This window comes from Myxine glutinosa, chromosome 14 (genome assembly GCF_964187855.1).
Source record: "Myxine glutinosa chromosome 14, kmMyxGlut1.1, whole genome shotgun sequence".
In the NCBI taxonomy this organism is placed as follows: domain Eukaryota; kingdom Metazoa; phylum Chordata; class Myxini; order Myxiniformes; family Myxinidae; genus Myxine; species Myxine glutinosa.
Window position 1 is genome coordinate 77,036,016 of NC_136274.1, and position 21,144 is coordinate 77,057,159.

Consider the following 21,144-nt stretch of genomic DNA (forward strand, 5'->3'; position numbering starts at 1 on the left):
ATCTATGAATTAAAGCACAACAAATATATGAATTAAGGCACAACAAATCTATGAATTAAAGCACATCAAATATATGAATTAAGGCACAACAAATCTATGAATTAAAGCACAACAAATCTATGAATTAAGGCACAACAAATCTATGAATTAAAGCACATCAAATATATGAATTAAAGCACATCAAATATATGAATTAAGGCACAACAAATCTATGAATTAAAGCACATCAAATATATGAATTAAGGCACAACAAATATATGAATTAAAGCACATCAAATATATGAATTAAGGCACAACAAATCTATGAATTAAAGCACAACAAATCTATGAATTAAAGCACATCAAATATATGAATTAAGGCACAACAAATATATGAATTAAAGCACATCAAATCTATGAATTAAAGCACATCAAATATATGAATTAAAGCACAACAAATATTTGAATTAAAGCACATCAAATCTATGAATTAAGGCACATCAAATATATGAATTAAAGCACATCAAATCTATGAATTAAAGCACATCAAATATATGAATTAAACCACATCAAATCTATGAATTAAGGCACAACAAATCTATGAATTAAGGCACATCAAATCAAATCTGACTTATAAATTGACTGTCAGTTTCCATTGGGAAACAAAAAAAAATTTGACCTTAAAAATCACAATGACCAAAAATGCAAACATTAAAAAAATATCTTTATATCTCAGAAACTGAGCTGAGATTATCTCAGAAATCCTTCAAAATTAGTTTGTGGAACCCTCTTAAAAACCCCAATCAATCGCTAAAATAAAATGATGAGAGGAGAAATTCCGACAGGGAAAATGACGTAGTTTATTCGAATTTCATGATGGAAAAAGCAAATGCAGATCTGATGATTTCTGAATATATCTATACGCACATAGCTCTGTAAATAATGACCCGATCTGCCGATCACCAACAAACTGGGTACAGATGTAGTACAGACTGAACAGACAAAACTAACGAATTCCTGCAAATAAAGGTCAAAGGCAAGAACTCGAGAACAGAACAAAGTGAATGTCACATCAATCCGAAAAGTGCTCAAAAAGATAATTAATTTGAAAGTATTACGTGGTGGAATTGGTCTATTATGGATATACGCTCGTAAGTTCTTCAGATATTCACATGGGATGTGGAGAAGAGCTTCAAACATGTGTGAGTCATGGAGTCAAAATATCATGTCTCTCAAACACACACAACAATCATTGATACTTTACAATTTCACCCTTCTACTTTTCCTGGATAAAAAGTCGCCAATAATGTCATCATGGTTCAGTCTTCATCCTAAGTCCTTCTCGATTGAGATGATGTCCAGGTGTGACAGTCTGTCCTGTGACATTGTAGAGCGTACGTGGCTCTTTAGGAGCTTCAGCTTTGAGAAAGAGCGTTCTGCAGATGCAACAGTTTCGGGCATAGTCAGTAAAACCCGCAGAGCCACGTGTACATTTGGATAAGTGTCCATGAGGGAGTTTTTCGTTGTTTAGCTCCGTGTATCAAGTGGAGAACATCTTTCTGGCACTGAGTTGCACAGAACCTTGAGTTCTTCCAGGAGCTCGATGGGTTCCAAATCGCTTGAATTTCAATCAGTTAGCAGGATATGTAGGTCGTTCCAGATATTTCTAAGATCATTGTCACTTAAAGCTTTCGTGGCTGTGATGTTAAATAGAAAGTCGAATGGCTGTAGGATGCAGCGCATCTGCTCAAATCTACTGTCCGGTGCAGACAGACAAACATCAATAACCCTGGAGAAAAATTCAATTTTGAACTTTGTCTCTGGGTCTGAAACTGGTTCATCTGCAGACTCGTAAGAAAAGTATCGTTTATTGCTAACCTTGCGAGTGTCACGAAACGTTGTTTCTGCCTCCACTGACGGCGCAAGACATTTGGCAGTATCCATGGCCTGATCAAATCCAGAATCGCGATAGATCACCGAATGAGCATGACACGCCTGGATTATGTCTAATGCACCATCAACTGCACGTCCTTTTACTGCAATACCTTGCTGACTCGGTTGATCTGGACAAGTATGTCGTACCAGATGACCAGATATGAGGAATCTGAAAGTCCCCACTTCCTTAACTAGGCCCATTGCCTCGCTGTAGCATTTTGCATCCTTTCCTTTTGCAGTGTCAGCCAAACTCAGTAGAGCAGCCTTTACATTCTGCAGCTGAGAGCGCACGACCTTCACAGCCTCAGTTTTACATTCCCATCGCGTTTCAGAAAGTGATTTCAGGGAAATGGAGGAGTGTTCCCTTAGAATGTCCCATCTTTGTGTCGAAGCCGAAAAAAACATGTAGAGCTGTTGCATGAAGCCGAAAAATGATATTGATGCTACTGAGCACTGAGCAGCATCCGAAACCACAAGGTTGAGACGATGAGCACAGCAGGGAACATAAAATGCCTGAACCTGCAGAATCCGAGCCTGAACGTTTCCCTTTCATGTTGCTGCCCTTGTCGTATCCTTGGCCTCTGCAGTCAGACAAAGGCAGTCCAAAGCCTGATATATTTGTGTGTGTTCACTGATATATTTGTGTGTGTTCACTGATATCTTTGTGTGTGTTCACTGATATATTTGTGTGTGTTCACTGATATATTTGTGTGTGTTCACTGGTATATTTGTGTGTGTTCACTGATATATTTGTGTGTGTTCACTGATATATTTGTGTGTGTTCACTGATATATTTGTGTGTGTTCACTGATATATTTGTGTGTGTTCACTGATATATTTGTGTGTGTTCACTGATATATTTGTGTGTGTTCACTGATATATTTGTGTGTGTTCACTGGTATATTTGTGTGTTCACTGATATATTTGTGTGTGTTCACTGATATATTTGTGTGTGTTCACTGATATATTTGTGTGTGTTCACTGATATATTTGTGTGTGTTCACTGATATATTTGTGTGTGTTCACTGATATATTTGTGTGTGTTCACTGATATATTTGTGTGTGTTCACTGATATCTTTGTGTGTGTTCACTGATATATTTGTGTGTGTTCACTGATATATTTGTGTGTATTCACTGATATATTTGTGTGTGTTCACTGATATATTTGTGTGTGTTCACTGATATATTTGTGTGTGTTCACTGATATATTTGTGTGTGTTCACTGGTATATTTGTGTGTGTTCACTGATATATTTGTGTGTGTTCACTGATATATTTGTGTGTGTTCACTGATATATTTGTGTGTGTTCACTGATATATTTGTGTGTGTTCACTGGTATATTTGTGTGTGTTCACTGATATATTTGTGTGTGTTCACTGATATATTTGTGTGTGTTCACTGATATATTTGTGTGTGTTCACTGGTATATTTGTGTGTGTTCACTGATATATTTGTGTGTTCACTGATATATTTGTGTGTGTTCACTGGTATATTTGTGTGTGTTCACTGGTATATTTGTGTGTGTTCACTGATATATTTGTGTGTTCACTGATATATTTGTGTGTGTTCACTGGTATATTTGTGTGTGTTCACTGGTATATTTGTGTGTTCACTGATATATTTGTGTGTGTTCACTGGTATATTTGTGTGTGTTCACTGATATATTTGTGTGTGTTCACTGGTATATTTGTGTGTGTTCACTGGTATATTTGTGTGTGTTCACTGATATATTTGTGTGTTCACTGATATATTTGTGTGTGTTCACTGATATATTTGTGTGTGTTCACTGATATATTTGTGTGTGTTCATTGGTATATTTGTGTGTGTTCACTGATATATTTGTGTGTTCACTGATATATTTGTGTGTGTTCACTGGTATATTTGTGTGTGTTCACTGATATATTTGTGTGTTCATTGATATATTTGTGTGTGTTCACTGATATATTTGTGTGTGTTCACTGGTATATTTGTGTGTGTTCACTGTTCACTGATATATTTGTGTGTTCACTGATATATTTGTGTGTGTTCACTGATATATTTGTGTGTGTTCACTGGTATATTTGTGTGTGTTCACTGATATATTTGTGTGTTCACTGATATATTTGTGTGTGTTCACTGATATCTTTGTGTGTTCACTGATATATTTGTGTGTGTTCACTGATATATTTGTGTGTGTTCACTGATATATTTGTGTGTGTTCACTGATATATTTGTGTGTGTTCACTGATATATTTGTGTGTGTTCACTGATATCTTTGTGGTTTTATGAATGGTGTGCTCACTGATATCTTTGTGGTTTTATGAATGGTGTGCTCACTGATATCTTTGTGGTTTTATGAATGGTGTGCTCACTGATATCTTTGCAGTTTTATAAATGGTGTGTTCACTGATATCTTTATGGTTTTATGAATGGTGTGCTCACTGATATCGTTGTGGTTTTATGAATGGTGTGCTCACTGATATCTTTGTGGGTTTATGAATGGTGTGCTCACTGATATCTTTGTGATTTTATAAATGGTGCGCTCATTTATATCTTTGTGGGTTCATGAATGGTGTGCTCACTGATATCTTTGTGGTTTTATTAATGGTGTGCTCACTGGTATCTTTGTGGTTTTATGAATGGTGTGCTCACTGATTTCTTTGTGATTTTATAAATGGTGTGCTCACTGATATCTTTATGGTTTTATGAATGGTGTGCTCACTGATATATTTGTGGTTTTATTAATGGTATGCTCACTGATATCTTTGTGGTTTTATGAATGGTGTGCTCACTGATATCTTTGTGATTTTATAAATGGTATGCTCACCGATATCTTTGTGGTTTTATGAATGGTGTGCTCACTGATATCTTTGTGATTTTATAAATGGTGTGCTCACTGATATCTTTGTGGTTTTATGAATGGTGTGCTCACTGATATCTTTGTGGTTTTATGAATGCTGTGCTCACTGATATCTTTGCGGTTTTATGAATGGTGTGCTCACTGATATCTTTGTGGTTTTATAAATGGTGTGCTCACTGATATCTTTGCGGTTTTATAAATGGTGTGCTCACTGATATCTTTATGGTTTTATGAATGGTGTGCTCACTGATATCTTTGCGGTTTTATCAATGGTGTGCTCACTGATATCTTTATGGTTTTATGAATGGTGTGCTCACTGATATCTTTGTGGGTTCATGAATGGTGTGCTCACTGATATCTTTGTGGTTTTATTAATGGTGTGCTCACTGATATCTTTGTGGTTTTATGAATGGTGTGCTCACTGATTTCTTTGTGATTTTATAAATGGTGTGCTCACCGATATCTTTATGGTTTTATGAATGGTGTGCTCATTGATATATTTGTGGTTTTATTAATGGTATGCTCACTGATATCTTTGTGGTTTTATGAATGGTGTGCTCACTGATATCTTTGTGATTTTATAAATGGTATGCTCACTGATATCTTTGTGGTTTTATGAATGGTGTGCTCACTGATATCTTTGTGATTTTATAAATGCTGTGCTCACTGATATCTTTGTGGTTTTATGAATGGTGTGCTCACTGATATCTTTGTGGTTTTATGAATGGTGTGTTCACCGATATCTTTGTGGTTTTATGAATGGTGTGTTCACTGATATCTTTGTGATTTTATAAATGGTGTGCTCACTGATATCTTTATGGTTTTAGGAATGGTGTGCTCACTGATATCTTTGTGGTTTTATGAATGGTGTGCTCACTGATATCTTTGCGGTTTTATGAATGGTGTGCTCACTGATATCTTTGTGGTTTTATGAATGGTGTGTTCACTGATATCTTTGTGATTTTATAAATGGTGTGTTCACTGATATCTTTGCGGTTTTATGAATGGTGTGCTCACTGATATCTTTGTGATTTTATAAATGGTGTGTTCACTGATATCTTTGCGGTTTTATGAATGGTGTGCTCATTGATATCTTTGTGGTTTTATGAATGGTGTGCTCGCTGTATTCGCACATCAGCCGGGTCATCTTGTTCCACAATCGTCCGAGATGACATTTCTGCCTTGTTTGGAAATCGTGGAGAACGATGGTCCCCTGAGTGCGCTTCATAGCTCCTCTGAGCGGAGGGAACCATGCTGATGGGCTAAGTGGGGCAGGGTCCGCATTTGAGATGAGTGGGAGGGATAGCCGTCAGCGAAGAGAGACAGTCGATGGTGAGCCAAGACAAAGGGGCGTGGAAATGGGAGTGGCGCGCGTCCGCCTGTGGGCGGAGCGAAGACCAGGCAGGGGTTTTAAACGAAAGACGCGTGTGGTTTGATGCATTCAAAACGTGCAGCACCTTGAATACCGGGTGTGGATTATGAATCGATAGCAGAAAGTTGGAATAAACCTTTGTTGCTGAAGGGAGGCGCGAGAAAGAAGAATCTCCCCGCTTAAGGAATTATTGAAGGTGCAAGGCGATGGACCACCAGGTGGTGAATCCCTCAGATTCCCGCTCTTGTTGCCGCTGGACGGTGTGTCTCGGGCTCTTATTACTGGGGATCCTGATGGCTGCCCTGGCATTGATCCTCCGTTCGAAGACTCCGGAACGCTTTGAGCACGCGGCTGTGGCAGCGGATGCGACCCTGTGTTCGCAAATCGGCAGGTAGTGTGTGTGTGTGTGTGTGTGTGTGTGTGTGTGTGTGTGTGTGTGTGTGTGTGTGTGTGTGTGTGTGTGTCTGACTGACTGACTGTGTGTATGTATGTGTGTGTTTGTTAGTGTTACTCTGTATGTATGTGTGTTGTGTATGTGTGTGTTTGTTAGTGTTACTCTGTATTTGTGTATGTGTGTGTTTGTTAGTGTTACTCTGTGTGTGTGTGTGTGTGTGTGTGTGTGTGTGTGTGTGTGTGTGTGTGTGTGTGTGAGACTGACTGACTGACTGTGTGTATGTGTGTGTTTGTTAGTGTTACTCTGTGTGTGTGTGTTTGTTAGTGTTACTCTGTGTTTGTGTGTGTTTTGTTAATGTTACTCTGTATGTGTGTGTGTGTGTGTGTGTGTGTGTGTTTTGCTAGTGTTACTCTGTATGTGTGTGTGTGTGTGTGTGTGTGTGTTTGTTAGTGTTACTCTGTATGTGTGTGTTTGTTAGTGTTACTGTGTATGTGTGTGTGTTTGTTAGTGTTACTCTGTATTTGTGTGTGTGTGTGTGTGTGTTTGTTAGTGTTACTCTGTGTGTGTGTGTGTGTGTGTGTGTGTGTGTGTGTGTGTGTGTTTTGTTAGTGTTACTGTGTGTGTGTGTTACTGTGTGTGTGTGTGTGTGTGTGTGTTTTGTTAGTGTTACTCTGTGTGTGTGTGTGTGTGTGTGTGTGTGTGTGTGTGTGTGTGTGTGTATCGACCTTTCGTTGATCTGGGTCGTTCAACGTGTTGTTCTCCCTGGCATGCCACACTCAGTTTTAAAGAACTTTTATCTGCTCCTATAGTTCTTTTATTCTTTTTATTTTTTTTTACTTTTATCCTTTTTGGTTTGCTGGATGTGGTTTTTATTTATTTATTCACATGCGATGTCGAGGCTCATGTAGGAGCAGGACATGACAGTAGAAAGAGGGTGGGACACAAATCTTCATTGCGTATCAGAGAATGCAAGCCAATCAATCGTTTGTGTTATATTTTATTTTGGTTTCCTTTCCAGGGAGAGGTATTAGACTGGTGGTAACGTACTGGTTAAGGTGATTGGCGATCTCTGGATCGGTCCTGAGTTCGAGCCCCTGTCGTTCCGGTACATTAACACCAGGTGGGTTGACTCAGCCTGTCATTCTTCCAAGGTTGGCAAAATGAGTACCAGCTTTACTGGTAATAGGGGGCGGGCACTGCATCAGTGGCATAGCCGTGCTTCCAGAAAATAACGATGCAACCAGCAGCAAAAGGCTGCATATGAACCAACAACAACAAGGGAGAGCAAGCTCCACACTGACAACAACCACGACAGACAATTGCCAATATTATTCTTCATCCGAGATGGAATGCATTGCCTTAGCCCAGAAACTTAGACATTCGTGGGACGGAGTTGTATCCCATTCGTTATGCATTAGCTATTGTACAATAAGTGTGTGTGTTTGAATGATCTTCAACAATTAGTCCTGTCTTTTACAGGTAGGTCCCTGGCCCGTTTTAATACCCGTGATGTCTGAATGTCTTGTCCGCCTGCACACGCTGCCCGTTTCCCATTCATTATTATCGTCGCATTCACTGGAAACCAATCCCTCGTCCACTGCAATAATCTGGCAGCTCTGGGTACATTTGTCAATTTGCTTGTACAGGTATGGTCATCACACTCTGTTTCTTACCCTATTATGAGGAATGCATTATTGGTGATCTCTGGGGTCATACAATTTATGATGTTTGCATCCTCAATAACAGGCTGACTACCAAAAGTCTTGTCTTGATATCTCCGCTGGCAGCTTTGGCCCAAAACAAAAAGGCATGTTCGATCAATGGACATGTACGAAACAGACATGCACGACACGTTACCAATGAATAGATTGGAGGGAAAGAAGGGCATGAATGCCTCAATATCCCAATAAGTGGTACTCGTTTAAATACCGGCCAAGTTTGACAAGATTTAACCTTCAACTGTAAAGAGCAAGAGGAGTGAAAAGACTCGAGAAAAAATAAATAAACGTTTTCAGATGTTTTAAAAAATAGGGGTGACATAATTCCAGTTTTCTGGATGCCTCATTTCATGTGTCCTCACTTCCTGTGTACCTCACTTCCTGTGACCTCACTTCCTGTGTTCTGGGATCGTTACTGTATAAAAGCGGGTCAGCGAACGACATGCGGGCTGCCTACGATCCGCCCCATGCTACGTTCCCTCTTAAGAACTTCAAGCCCTGCTTAGGCCTCTTCTTGTGCACCTGGCCACCATTGTGTTGATTAAAGCCGAGCTAAAGGCCTACTTGTCTTTTCTGCTCTGCTCTGCCACAACAATTTAATCAACACAGCTATGGACCGGCTGCTTCGACCAGAACGCTTAACCAGGTGGGGCGTCCAGTAGCCTTCCTCTTCCGCACACTGCAAGGATCCGAAAAACGTCATGCATCGGTTGACAAGGAAGCTAAGGCTATCATCGAAACTGTCCACCACTGGAGACACTACCTGATGGGAAGGTACTTTACAATGAAGACAGACCAACGCTCTGTCAGCTACATGTTTGACAAAGGACAGACAGGCAGATAAAGAACGACAAGATCATGCATTGGCGCATGGAGTTATCCTGCTTCGATTTTGATATCCACCGTCCGCGGAAATAAAACATACCTCCTGACGCATTCTCAAGATCATACTGCTCATCTATATGCCTGAACCATCGTTCACCATATGACCTCCACCAGTCCCTATGTCACCCAGGAATCACACGCATGTACCACTTCCTGAAATCTCGAAACCTACCTTATTCGGTGGAAGACGTTCGACGGATGACCGGCTTGTGCAGAATGCAAACCCCGGTTCTATTGGCCAGAAAGGGCCCACCTCATAAAAGCCACCCAGCCATTCGAACACCTTAACATAGATTTTAAGGGACCTTTGCCAAGCACTGACAAAAACCAGTACTTCCTCACTATCATCGATGAGTACTCGAGATTCCCCTTTGTGTTCCCATGTGCAAACTTGACAAGTTATACGGTGATCGACTGCCTTTGCCAACTTTTTGCCCTCTTTTGAATGCCCGCCTACATCCATTTGGACCGAGGACCGTCATTCGTGAGCCGGAAGCTCGGTGAATTCCTGACAAGTAAAGGCATCTCTAGCAGCAGAACCACTGGCTACAACCCGCAGGGTAACGGACTAGCTGAACGTTGCAACGGAACAGTCTAGAAGGCTATCACCATGGCCCTGAGGTCACGCCAACTGCCTACACAGTGTTGGCAAACTGTCTTGCCTGACGCCTTACACTCGATCCGTTCTCTCTTGTCAACAGCTACTAACGCTACCCCACACGAAAGACTGCTAAGTTTTGCTTGCCGCTCCATGACCGGTAGCTCGGTACCGGCTTGGCTATTCACACCTGGACCTGTCCTACTCAAAAGACATGTGCGCCAGAGTAAGACAGAACCACTGGTCGACCAAGTAGAACTCCTGCAGGCGAATCTGTAGTATGCCCAGGTCCGGTATCCAGACGGCAAGGAAACCACTGTATCCATCCGACATTTGGCCCTGACTGGAGACACAAAGGGATGGGGGCAACAGAACGAGGCACCGTGCGACTCGGAGAATGGGGTTGGCAGAGATTCGACTGCATTGGACGATCCTAGCTCCACACCCATCAAAGTCTCTGGAGATGCTACTGAACAACAGCCGCTACGATGATCACAACGTGCCTGGCGGGCTCCCAACCGTTTGGGCGGCTGAGTAGTGTTTTTCTAAGCAAGGGGAGAATGACATAATTCCAGTTTTTTGATGCTTCACTTCCTGTGTACCTCACTTCCTGTGTCCTCACTTCCTGTGTTCTGGGATCGTTACTGTATAAAAGCGGGTCAGTCGACGACATGCGGGCAGCTTACGATCCGCTCCATGATTCGTTCCCTCTGAAGGACTTCAAGCCCTGCTTAGGCCTCTTCTTGTGCACCTGGCCACCATTGTGTTGATTAAAGCCGACCCAAAGGCCTACTTGTCTTTTCTGCTCTGCCCTGCCAAAACAAGGGGTAATACCGCTGGCGCTCACCTTGTAGAATAAACAGTATACTACACCGACTAAAGGTATTTCAAACCAATTTCAATGGTTTCGAGAAGACAGGGCAGCATGTAGAATCATACAAACATAATCATAAGACTTTAAACAAACAAACAAAAAAATACCTATTTTGGGGGCGAGAGGGGGGTGTCAAACCTGGGCCCATTTTGAGCCCTGTAGCAGTGTAGCACCCGTTAGACCCTGATTTTCTTAATGCCGTGTAAAAACGTTGGTGCATCACAGGTGAGGAATGTGTAGTCAGGTTTCATCGAAATAGTGTGTGTAGTTTCTGAGAAGAAATCAAATATCTATTTTGAGAGGTCAAAGCAGGACCCACTTTGACCCCTGGTAAACCCCCTTAGACCCAATTTTTTTTTAATGCCGTGACCAAACTTGAGTTGCAACATACCAAATATCATTTGTGCCAGGTTTGGTCACAATCCTATCAGCAGTTTCGGAGAAGAAGTTTTAAGTGTTTACGGACTGACTGAAGGACGGCCCGGACGGACGGACGACGCACCGTCCCATAAGTTCCCCGGAACTACGTTCCAGGTGAGCTAAAAATATACAAAAGCTCATCTCATGGAAAAGCGAGGTCACTGAAGCTAAAAAGGTGGTAACGTGGAGCAGCATTATTTTGCCTTTGGTTTCGTAATATGTGAATAATATGCTTTAGATTTGGTTTATCAGGAGATTTTCCGGTACTGGGTTTCACAGCAGGAGATTTGAGAGGTTTTACCGTTATGGTTTAATATATACTTAACTCAGAATCCGTACATCTCAGATGTCTTTTCTTCCACGCTAAATTGGTGACCCCGACGTGATACAATGGACTGACAACCAGTTGCAAGCATGAAACCAGTTGTGAGACTTAACTCCTTCGGAACCAAGTCTCTTCGGAGAATCCTTTGCTATCGCTGGTCGGACATTGTGTCCAACGAGCGGTTGCTGACAGAGACTCAGATGAGATTTGTTACCTGTATGGTCCGTGAGCTTCAGCTGTGGCTGTATGGACATGTGGCTCGTTTTCCGGACGCTGAACCAGCTCACCAGATACTCTCAGCAAGGGAGCCTCGTGAGTTGAGGAGGCCAACGGGCCGACCACGTGCCTCGTGGTTTCAGCAGTTGATTGGCATCTCAAGGAGATAGGGATGGGCCAGGCATCAGCCTGGGGATGGTGAATGTGGCGACGCGCTGCTCCGGCGCATGCTCCCATACCTGACCCTGATTTGAACCAGTTGCCGGGAACGAACAGCCAGTCATGCCATTTCCGGAAGCTCAACCAGCTTTGTCGGTGGCGGAGGTTTTAATAAAGCTGCCACCATTCTGGCCTAATGACCCGTAGCTGTGGTTTATGCATGTCGAAGCCCAATTTGACAACCAAAACATTGCTACCGAGGTTAAAATGTAATCTTGGCTCCTTGCCACCAGAGTATGTGATGGAGGTGAGAGATATTCTACAACAACCTTCTAAAAACGAAACATACCCAAATTGGAATACCATGCTCATCAGGCGTATGAAATCCTCTGTGTTCATTCAACGACTCTGGGTGGTTGGTTACTATTAATCGGCGAATTCATGACGAGTAGCATTGTACTGTGTCTGCAGATAGTCATTTGTGTCCGGATATGTGCCGTATTGGAGATGCTCGTTACCCTCGCCAGAGGAGAGGGTAATGCATTTGAGTCAGTTTGTCTGGTTGTCTTTGTTTCTTTGTCCGCCCAGAATAAATATGATTTTCTCTGCAACCGTTGGTCTGATTGACCGGAAATTTTCACCATAGGTGCAACTCCACATGCAGAATTTTTTTATGATAAGTCTGACGTCATAGGTCACGTGGTTCGGCCGCCATCTTGGAATAACCGAAAAACTTTGCACCTCTATATCTCGGAAAGCACTGAATAGAAAAAATTGAGACATGACATTGTAAACAACTGTCCATGGGGAATAAAAGATGTTAATCATGATGTCAGAGGTGCCTCCATTATGACGTCATAATTCGACAAGTACAAAACTTCATCCTATCAAGATGAAATTTCTTGAGCGCCATGTCGGCATAAACCGGCGGAGGAAAAAAATAATGATGACGTCATCGGTCACGTGGTTCGGCCGCCATATTTGTTTTAACACAAAAGCCTTAAAAACCACTGAAAATACATCCTGGCGAGGGTTTGCAATCTCTGATTGCTGTTTCTTGCTTATTACTTGTCAAATCGAAGATTTTTCAAGTATATTGGTTGCGTTTGTTATTCTGTCTGTTTGTCTGTTTGTTTGTCACCGGCCTACAGGTCACAATTCTAAACCGATCGTCATGAAACTTCACCAAGTTGTAGAGGTCGTCACAAATGAGAAGCCTATTGCTTTTGAGGTGAAAGGTCATCTGGAGGTCAAATTTCTAAAATCGCCATTTTAAATCCAATTGACTTGAAAATTGAACATCATTTGTATATTGAGTCAATAAATTGGGAAACTAACTTTGAGGTTAAAAGGTCAAAGGTCAACTCAAGGTCAAATTTCCAAAATCATCAATTTTCATCTGAAAAACCATCAATTATCATCCCATTGACTTGGAAATTGAATAGCATTTGCACATTGAGGCAATAAATTGGGAAACTATTTTTGAGGTCAAAAGGTCAAAGGTCACCTCAAGGTCAAACTTCTAAAATCATCATTTTTCATCTGCAAAAATCATCACTTTTCATCCTAATGACCTGAGCTATGATCAAGATCGTCAATTTTATTCTTGATGAAATGGACAATTTGCTGTATCAAAGGAAATCTTTGGGGGGTGGGGGTGGGGAAGGGGTCGGATTTTGCAAGTATCGTGCTCTGCATGACCTCTTCTTGTTTTCATGTTGATCATCTTCTTCCTCATCAGTGGTGCTTGCAGCAGAATGTGGAGTTAATAACCAGATCCAGCTCTGCCAGATCTACTGCCGAAAGCATTTCCAAATATACGATATCGCTCGGTTGATGGTTTGGCTGGTGTCAGAAAGATGTCCTGGAAAAAAGTTTTCTGTACTGGTAGCCTTTCCTTCAGGTTCCATGTCTGATATGGAGCATCAATGCCTTCCACTCTATTAATTGATCCTGTAACTCAAGGATAACCAAAGCCTCACCATCAAGCTGTGGAAGCAGAATGGAGTTTTCTTTTTGGCGAGCTGCTTGCATATGTTGACCTCTGAATCTGTTAATATTCACCCAACCTTACCATTTACCTCTTTCTGGAAATGCGATCTTGTTTATACTTGTTGGGATGGCATAGTACACATTCATCTGGAAAAATGTGCTGTCTGTTCCAAGTTCTTACACCACTCGCTCCATGAGACCGAAGCACTTGTTTACTGTGGGGCATTCTGGTGCTTGTTGTCTGTTCCCCCATGTATATAATTGATCACTCCTTAATCTGGAATCGGTTGTATCGGTAAACAAGAAAGAGCAGTTGAAGATTGCAGACCCTCGACAGGACAGGTGGGGTGTGGAGCATTTTGTGTGCTGGTGTGTTACATAATTAATAATACAATAGACATAATCGATGTGTTCCAATAGGTAATTAGTACGTAATTCATAGACGTACTCAATTCTATCAAAAGAAGTATTTTTATATATATATATATATAATAATATATATATAATTATATATATATATATATATATATATATATATATATATATATATATATATATATATATATATATATATATATATATATATATATATATATATATATATATATATATATATGTATATATATATATATATATGTATATATATGTATATATATATATATATATGTATATATATATATATATATATGTATATATATATATATATATATGTATATATATATATATATATATGTATATATATATATATATATGTATATATATATATGTATATATATATATATATATATATGTATATATATATATATGTATATATATATATATATATATGTATATATATATATATATATATGTATATATATATATATATATATATATGTATATATATATATATATATATGTATATATATATATATATATATGTATATATATATATATGTATATATATATATATGTATATATATATATGTATATATATATATATATATATATATGTATATATATATATATATGTATATATATATATATATATATATATATGTATATATATATAATATATATATGTATATATATATATATATGTATAATGTATATATATAATATATGTATAATGTATATATATAATATATGTATATATATAATATATATATGTATATTTATATATATGTATATACAGTATATTAGATAGGTACAATTGGAGCATGAGTACGTCTTTCAATTACGTACTAATTACCTATTAGAAGCATGAATTCAGGCCTTGGATACCTACGCTACGTGTATTCGGTGATACACACGACACAATCCTGACGATGGAAACCTGACCGGATGTGTTTATTCTCAACTCCCTCCTCTAAACCTACCGAGGCAAACATGTTTATTTTCCCTCAGATTTTGACGATCACCAAGAGCTCACAAGTGTTAACAATCCGAACAACAAACTGAGTTTTCAACACAAAATGAATGCAATGTGTTGTATTAATTTGTGTTGAAAATAAAATAATTTATCTTGTAACTGATACGACATGTAAGCTTAACTAGGGTAGGCTAGCTGGGCTGGCCTGGAATTATACTTGTATATAATGATAATAATAATCTTACTATAATTCACCAAATGTCTGTCTGTCCGTCCGTGTGTTCCCAGGTACCGCAAAAACGGCTGAACCGATCCCAACGACATTTTGGGTGGGTAATCCTGGGACCCCCTGGAGTAAAATAGGCTATATTGTTTTTTCCAATTTTTTCCAAATTCCAATTTTTCAAATTTCAAATTTTCCAGTTTTTCCAAACACGATGGAATAATATTTACCGATATGAACAGTGATGTGGTTTTTATTGAAATTCTACAAATACTGTTTAGATTTTGATGATTTGCGTGTGATATGATTTAACGGATATTTATATAAATCGTTTAAAATTAAAAAAAAAAGCCTTCAATTTCTGATATTTTGCCTTTTCATTTGGGCCTCCCAATTGAAGCCCCGCCCGTGGGGTGGGTACCGTTGCTAGTAATAATAATACGAGTTCCCTTACAAGGAAATTGAGCTGGAGGGGGCCATAAGGCCCATCAAAGCCTGCGCTATTATAACCAACCTATTATTGTTTGTCCATATTCGATTTATTTTTAAATGCTGAGCATCAAGCAAGGAAGCAGCACATACCATTTTTTATGATTCTGCTGAGGTTCCTACCACTGACCTCCCAGATTCAGAGAAGATGCGCTTTAACCATTACATCACTGAGGCTGGTAAAGTGAAGTACATTTCATATCTCACTTTGAGTACCAGATTTCTTGGCTTTCCTCCTAACTTTACTGACATCACATAAGCGTTTGTAATACTCCTCATGGTAAACCCATGTTGTCATTTGTCAGTTGAGCATTGATGCACAATTGTGTATCTTCAAAACCTCCGGTTTCCTCAACCACTTTACCTACTTTACACTCGTACTTCTTCCAATAAGTTGCAAAACGGACAATTCAGAGCCAGGATTCGATGGTAAACAGAATGAATTTACTATTTGTTGAACAACACGCATAACGTAGAATTTTGTCAAACTCAGCAGTCTTCCTATCCGAGTCAACAGAGGTTGGTGCCAACACATTGCCTTCATCGGTGGTCATGCCGGATAGAACGTCACTTGTGATTGATCAGTCACAGTATTTACCTGAAGTTGTACTGTGCTGTTCTGTAATGCTTTTTCTGATTCGCCATATTTGTTGCGTGAGTGCACGAGCATTTGAATATTCTTGGCCTCTATTCTATCCAAATTTTAAAAAAGATCTATGAGCAATATTTCGCCATGTGGATAAATATTTGATAAAAAGTGTAATATTTTATTTCTGTGAACCAATATTCCTTTAGAGAATTACTTTGACAGTGCGTGCTGAAAAATTACGTTGAGAAATAAATTAATTAATTTTGATGATTATAGAGAGCCCTAAAACAACATTTTGGTGATGACATGAGTGGCGTGGTGTAAGATATCCATTTACATTCTTTATATGCTCACAAAAACTTTAGACATTTATTAATTGAGGGTGCGGATTGCAGTTGGGTAAAAGCTGTCTTGCAAACAATTGCAGTTGATTTTGATGGAACGATGACATTTACCTGAAAGGAGAAGTTCAAAAATGTCATGTGCTGGGTGTAACTCATCTCGGATGTTGGCTTTCACTCTTTTCGCTACTCCATTGGAGTGCAGACTCTCGATGGAAGGCAGGTCACACCCAATAATTTTACAATCGGAGTTTACCCTTGTCAGGATCAGTCGAGCTGCCAAACCAGACTGCGAAAGATGGTGTTGGGAAACTCTGTCACTCCCCAAGAGAACTTGATATGTGCTGTTGGTGTTGGGAAACTCTGTCACTCCCCAAGATAACTTGATATGCACAGGACAGCCGACACCAAAACTTTTCAACCTTCTCGGAAAGAACAACCGATGATCTCGACTTCAGTATTCTGAATAATAAAGGGTTGAATGTGAGTTTTGTTTTTGTCCGGAAGTCAGCAATAATTTCCTTTGTCCTCATGATGTTGAGTTGGAGATTGTTTAAGGAACACCATTCCACAAGTTTTTCCACTTGATTAGGGTAATCACTGTTGAGAATCAGGCCAGCAACGGTCGTGTCGTCTGCAAATTTCACCACCAGCGAGCTATTAGATGATGTGACAGTCATGAGTGAACAACGAATATAACATCAGGGATAAAACACAGCCCTAAGGTCTTCATGGTGATCGCCTGATGAATTCTCCAACCAATTTTGACCACCTTTGTGTCTGAGAAAGAAACCTTATAATCCATGGATACATTCTATCAGCAATGATGCACGGCGGTGAAAAATGTGGTCACTTACAATGAAGATGGAGCAAAAATTGATCACGTGGGAAAATGCAGTCTTCAGCAAAACAAAGACAAGTAATAAAAATAACTAGAAAGCATCCCAACATGCAGAGCACATCCACATCCGCATTGTACTTGAACTAAACTCGACTACCAACACCAACCTGAAGGCAGAAAGACCACCAACCTGCCTGTGGTGAGTGAGTGAAAGGCCCTTGGAGTTAGATTCATCACGGGAGATTCCAATGATTCTGAAAGCTTTGGTTTCAACAGCGTGAAGCCGAGCTAGGTGTGAGGCAGGAGCACCGGTCCAGAGGGGAGAGCAGTATTCCATTGAGCTGCGGATGAAAGCCTTGTATGTGGTGAGGAGCTCAGGTGTGCCAAGGAAGGACTTCGCACGACGGAGGATGCCCAGTCGGCGACTGGCTTTGGAGGCCAGATTTGAAATGTGGTTTACGCAGGAAAGATCATGGCAGATAGTGAGACCCAAAAGCTTGAGTGACAGAACTTCTTGGAGAGGATTGTTGAGAAAGTAGATACGAGGGTTGTCCAGTCGGTCTTTTTGGAGAGACAAAGTAAGAGTGTGAGATTTGTCCGGATTGAAAGACATGTTCCACTTGTTTGACCAGTCTGTGATTTTGTCCAGGTCTGCAGAGAGTTAAGAGAGGTAAAAGTATGAGGCAAAAACATAAATAAATGACAAATTGGTCACAATACCAAAAAACATTGAACTGGAGTTGGGCTGGACACAGAGCAAGAAGAACAGACATCCAATGGATGACAATTTCTGTTTTGTAAAATAGTGAACTGTCACTTCAATTTTATAACGTGATTGCAAAATTAATGAACAAAGTGATTTTAATCATGCAACGAAATCTCCATGTTGTGGAATGCACTGGGTGGGTTGCCATTGCTTTTGCAGTGCTGTTGGGGCCCAGAAGTGTGGAATTTGGCCAAGGTACCAGCACGCAATGGCGTCCACCCTATACAAACATACCGTAGGATATTTAACGTTCACCCAGACAAGCTCAAGTAGTCGGAAGAGTCGGATCGTGTCCGCCTGATACAAATGGAAAGTTTAATTTGTACTTGATCGAATTGTGTGCATCCTTTCGGTGAAGCCAAATGAATATTCCTCATATTCCTCCAAATGATGTGATTGCTTTGTTGATGAACAACAAACCCAATGGGAAGCATTTTTGGGTGGTTTTCCACTGGAATGTGACTCAGAAAGGGCTTTGGAAGGAAGTGTGAGGTCATTGCACACATTATCCAAACCTCATTTCATTCATTGCCTCATCTCATGTAATGAGATGTAATCTGATGGAGTTTATTAACTACACAAAAAACCTGACCAAAGTTGCCGGTTTCGATAATCCTTGTTGTTTGTACAAAAGTAAACATTTCAGGATTTCTTTTCTCTGTCGTTCTTCGTGTTATTTCCTTAAAGCTGTTTGTGTTTGTCTGTGTGTATATGGAGCGCTGTATATATTGTGTGTTACCGCAAACTCGGTTAGTCAAACACTTTACACCAGTTATGAGAATTGGTAGGATAGCTTTGAGATGTCTAGCCTGAGTTCGAATCTGGATCGTTTACGTTTTCTATCCCACTGATAGGCCGGATCTGCATTCGGACCTGAGCCAAAATCGAATCGGCTTGTCCTGGTCACCTGCTCAACTCATTCACCTAGTTTTGTCAATAAGTTGTCCACGACCTTTTGAGATATTGTGCTTTACGTAAATCGTTTTTGGCCCATTACTCAATGGTGAAGAATTACTTAAAATTTTTAAAAGTCTCATATCTGGATCCGGTTTCGGATCTTTACCAAAATCGAATCAATTCATCTTTGTCACAAACCCAACCCGTCCACCAAGTTTCGTCTGAATTCATCCACAACTTAAGATATCCTGCTATATATCAGTTTTTGCCCTCTCACTCAATTGTGAAGAATAACTTAAAAAATTAAATAATTATCATATCCGAATCCATATTCAGATCTTCACCAACATCGAATAGATTCTTCCTTGTCACACACACAACATGTCCACCAAGTTTCGTCCAAATCCATCCATAATTTTTTAAGATATCTTGCTATGTATAGTTTTTGGCCCTCTCTCCCAATGGTGAAGAATCACTTTAAAATTAAATAATTATCATATCCGAATCCATATTCAGATCTTCACCAACATCGAATAGATTCTTCCTTGTCACACACACAACATGTCCACCAGGTTTCGTCCAAATCCGTCCATAACTTTTTGAGCTATCCTGCTACGTATCGTTTTTGGCCCCAACTCCCAATGGTGAAGAATCACTTTAAAAAAATAAATAATTATCATATCCGAATCCATATTCAGATCTTCACCAAAATCGAATCGATTCTTCCTTGTCACACACACAACCGGTCCACAAAGTTTCGTCTGAATCAATTCACAACTTTTTGAGTTATCCTGTTCGCAGACAGACAGACATAGGTGGAAACATAACGCCCATCCACCTTCGATGGCGGAGGTAATGAATACTCACAGGATTTGAAGCAAAGATTCCATTTGTATTCCTCCGCTTTGTCATCCTTCCATGAAAATTGAAATGGTCCTGATGATAACATGCGATTTCATCAGCACTCCCAGCTTGCGAAAATCAAATCCAGGATTGAATGTTAAATAGACACAAACAAACAAGGACTTGAGAGGAGGAGGAACCAAAATAAATAAATAAATGCCAAATACTCCTCAATTCAGGGAAGACAATGGGATGGAATGAATACAAAGTCCGTGTAGTTTTCTATTTCTGAGTTGAAGTAAAAGAACAAATATTTTTTGTTGTCGTTTTCTGATAAACAAGTGCTGGGTGAGGAATGTTATTATTCTATGTTGTCATGGCTCAGAACATTCCTGTCGATGAAATACCACAACTCCCAATCACTCCTTACATGGAGAAGGAGCAATGACAGGAGGAGGTTTGGGACGAGAAGGGATGCGAGGATGGGAATAGGTGGGAGTAAAGGGAGGAAATAACATCTGGAATATATCTCCCTTACTGAATAACATTTACAATGTCATGATGTCGATAACATCTGCCTTATGTTGCTAACATTTGCCTTATGGTGAGGTAATTGGTCATGTTTGTGCAAGATGCTTGATGATGAAATCCACATGTAAAGAGCTTTGGATGTTTATTCGGTGCACTAGACAAACCTTCGTCCCCACGTCTTCCCTCCTGTCGTCCCTCCCCCTTCTCCACAATTAACTTTCTGTGCATTGTTATGCATAAACCTCCTGCATTTGTAATTACTAACTTATTTTACATGAAAAATGAGAATATGATCCTGTTTGTACATTCTCGTTGTTCTACGCCAGGGGCTCCCAAACCCAGGGTCGTGACCCAAAATTGAAAACCCCCCCCCCCCCTCAAAATCCTGGTTTTTAAGGGTGGTTTTCATGGTGAAAGTGTTTTCTCTTGACAATTTCTATCGAAGGTACTTGGTAACATTTTGGGATTCTCGGCAAAAGTGATTTCAAATTTTGGGTTGTGGAAAAAAAGTTTGGGAACCACTCGCTGTTCTACACTTTTCTCAGGATATATACCAGAGAAAATGC

General features: G+C 39.8%; 1 protein-coding gene across 1 annotated transcript in view; it reads left to right on the forward strand.

Annotated features, from left to right (window-relative positions):
* The first annotated feature begins 6,215 nt into the window (after nucleotides 1-6,215).
* The window catches only part of LOC137439927 (glutathione hydrolase 1 proenzyme), a 102,036-nt gene continuing 87,107 nt past the window's right edge, over nucleotides 6,216-21,144 (forward strand). The window contains exon 1 of the mRNA XM_078768013.1: nucleotides 6,216-6,517. Within this exon, the coding sequence (XP_078624139.1) occupies nucleotides 6,333-6,517 (185 nt within the window). The 5' untranslated portion in view covers nucleotides 6,216-6,332. The remainder of the gene's footprint in view (nucleotides 6,518-21,144) is intronic.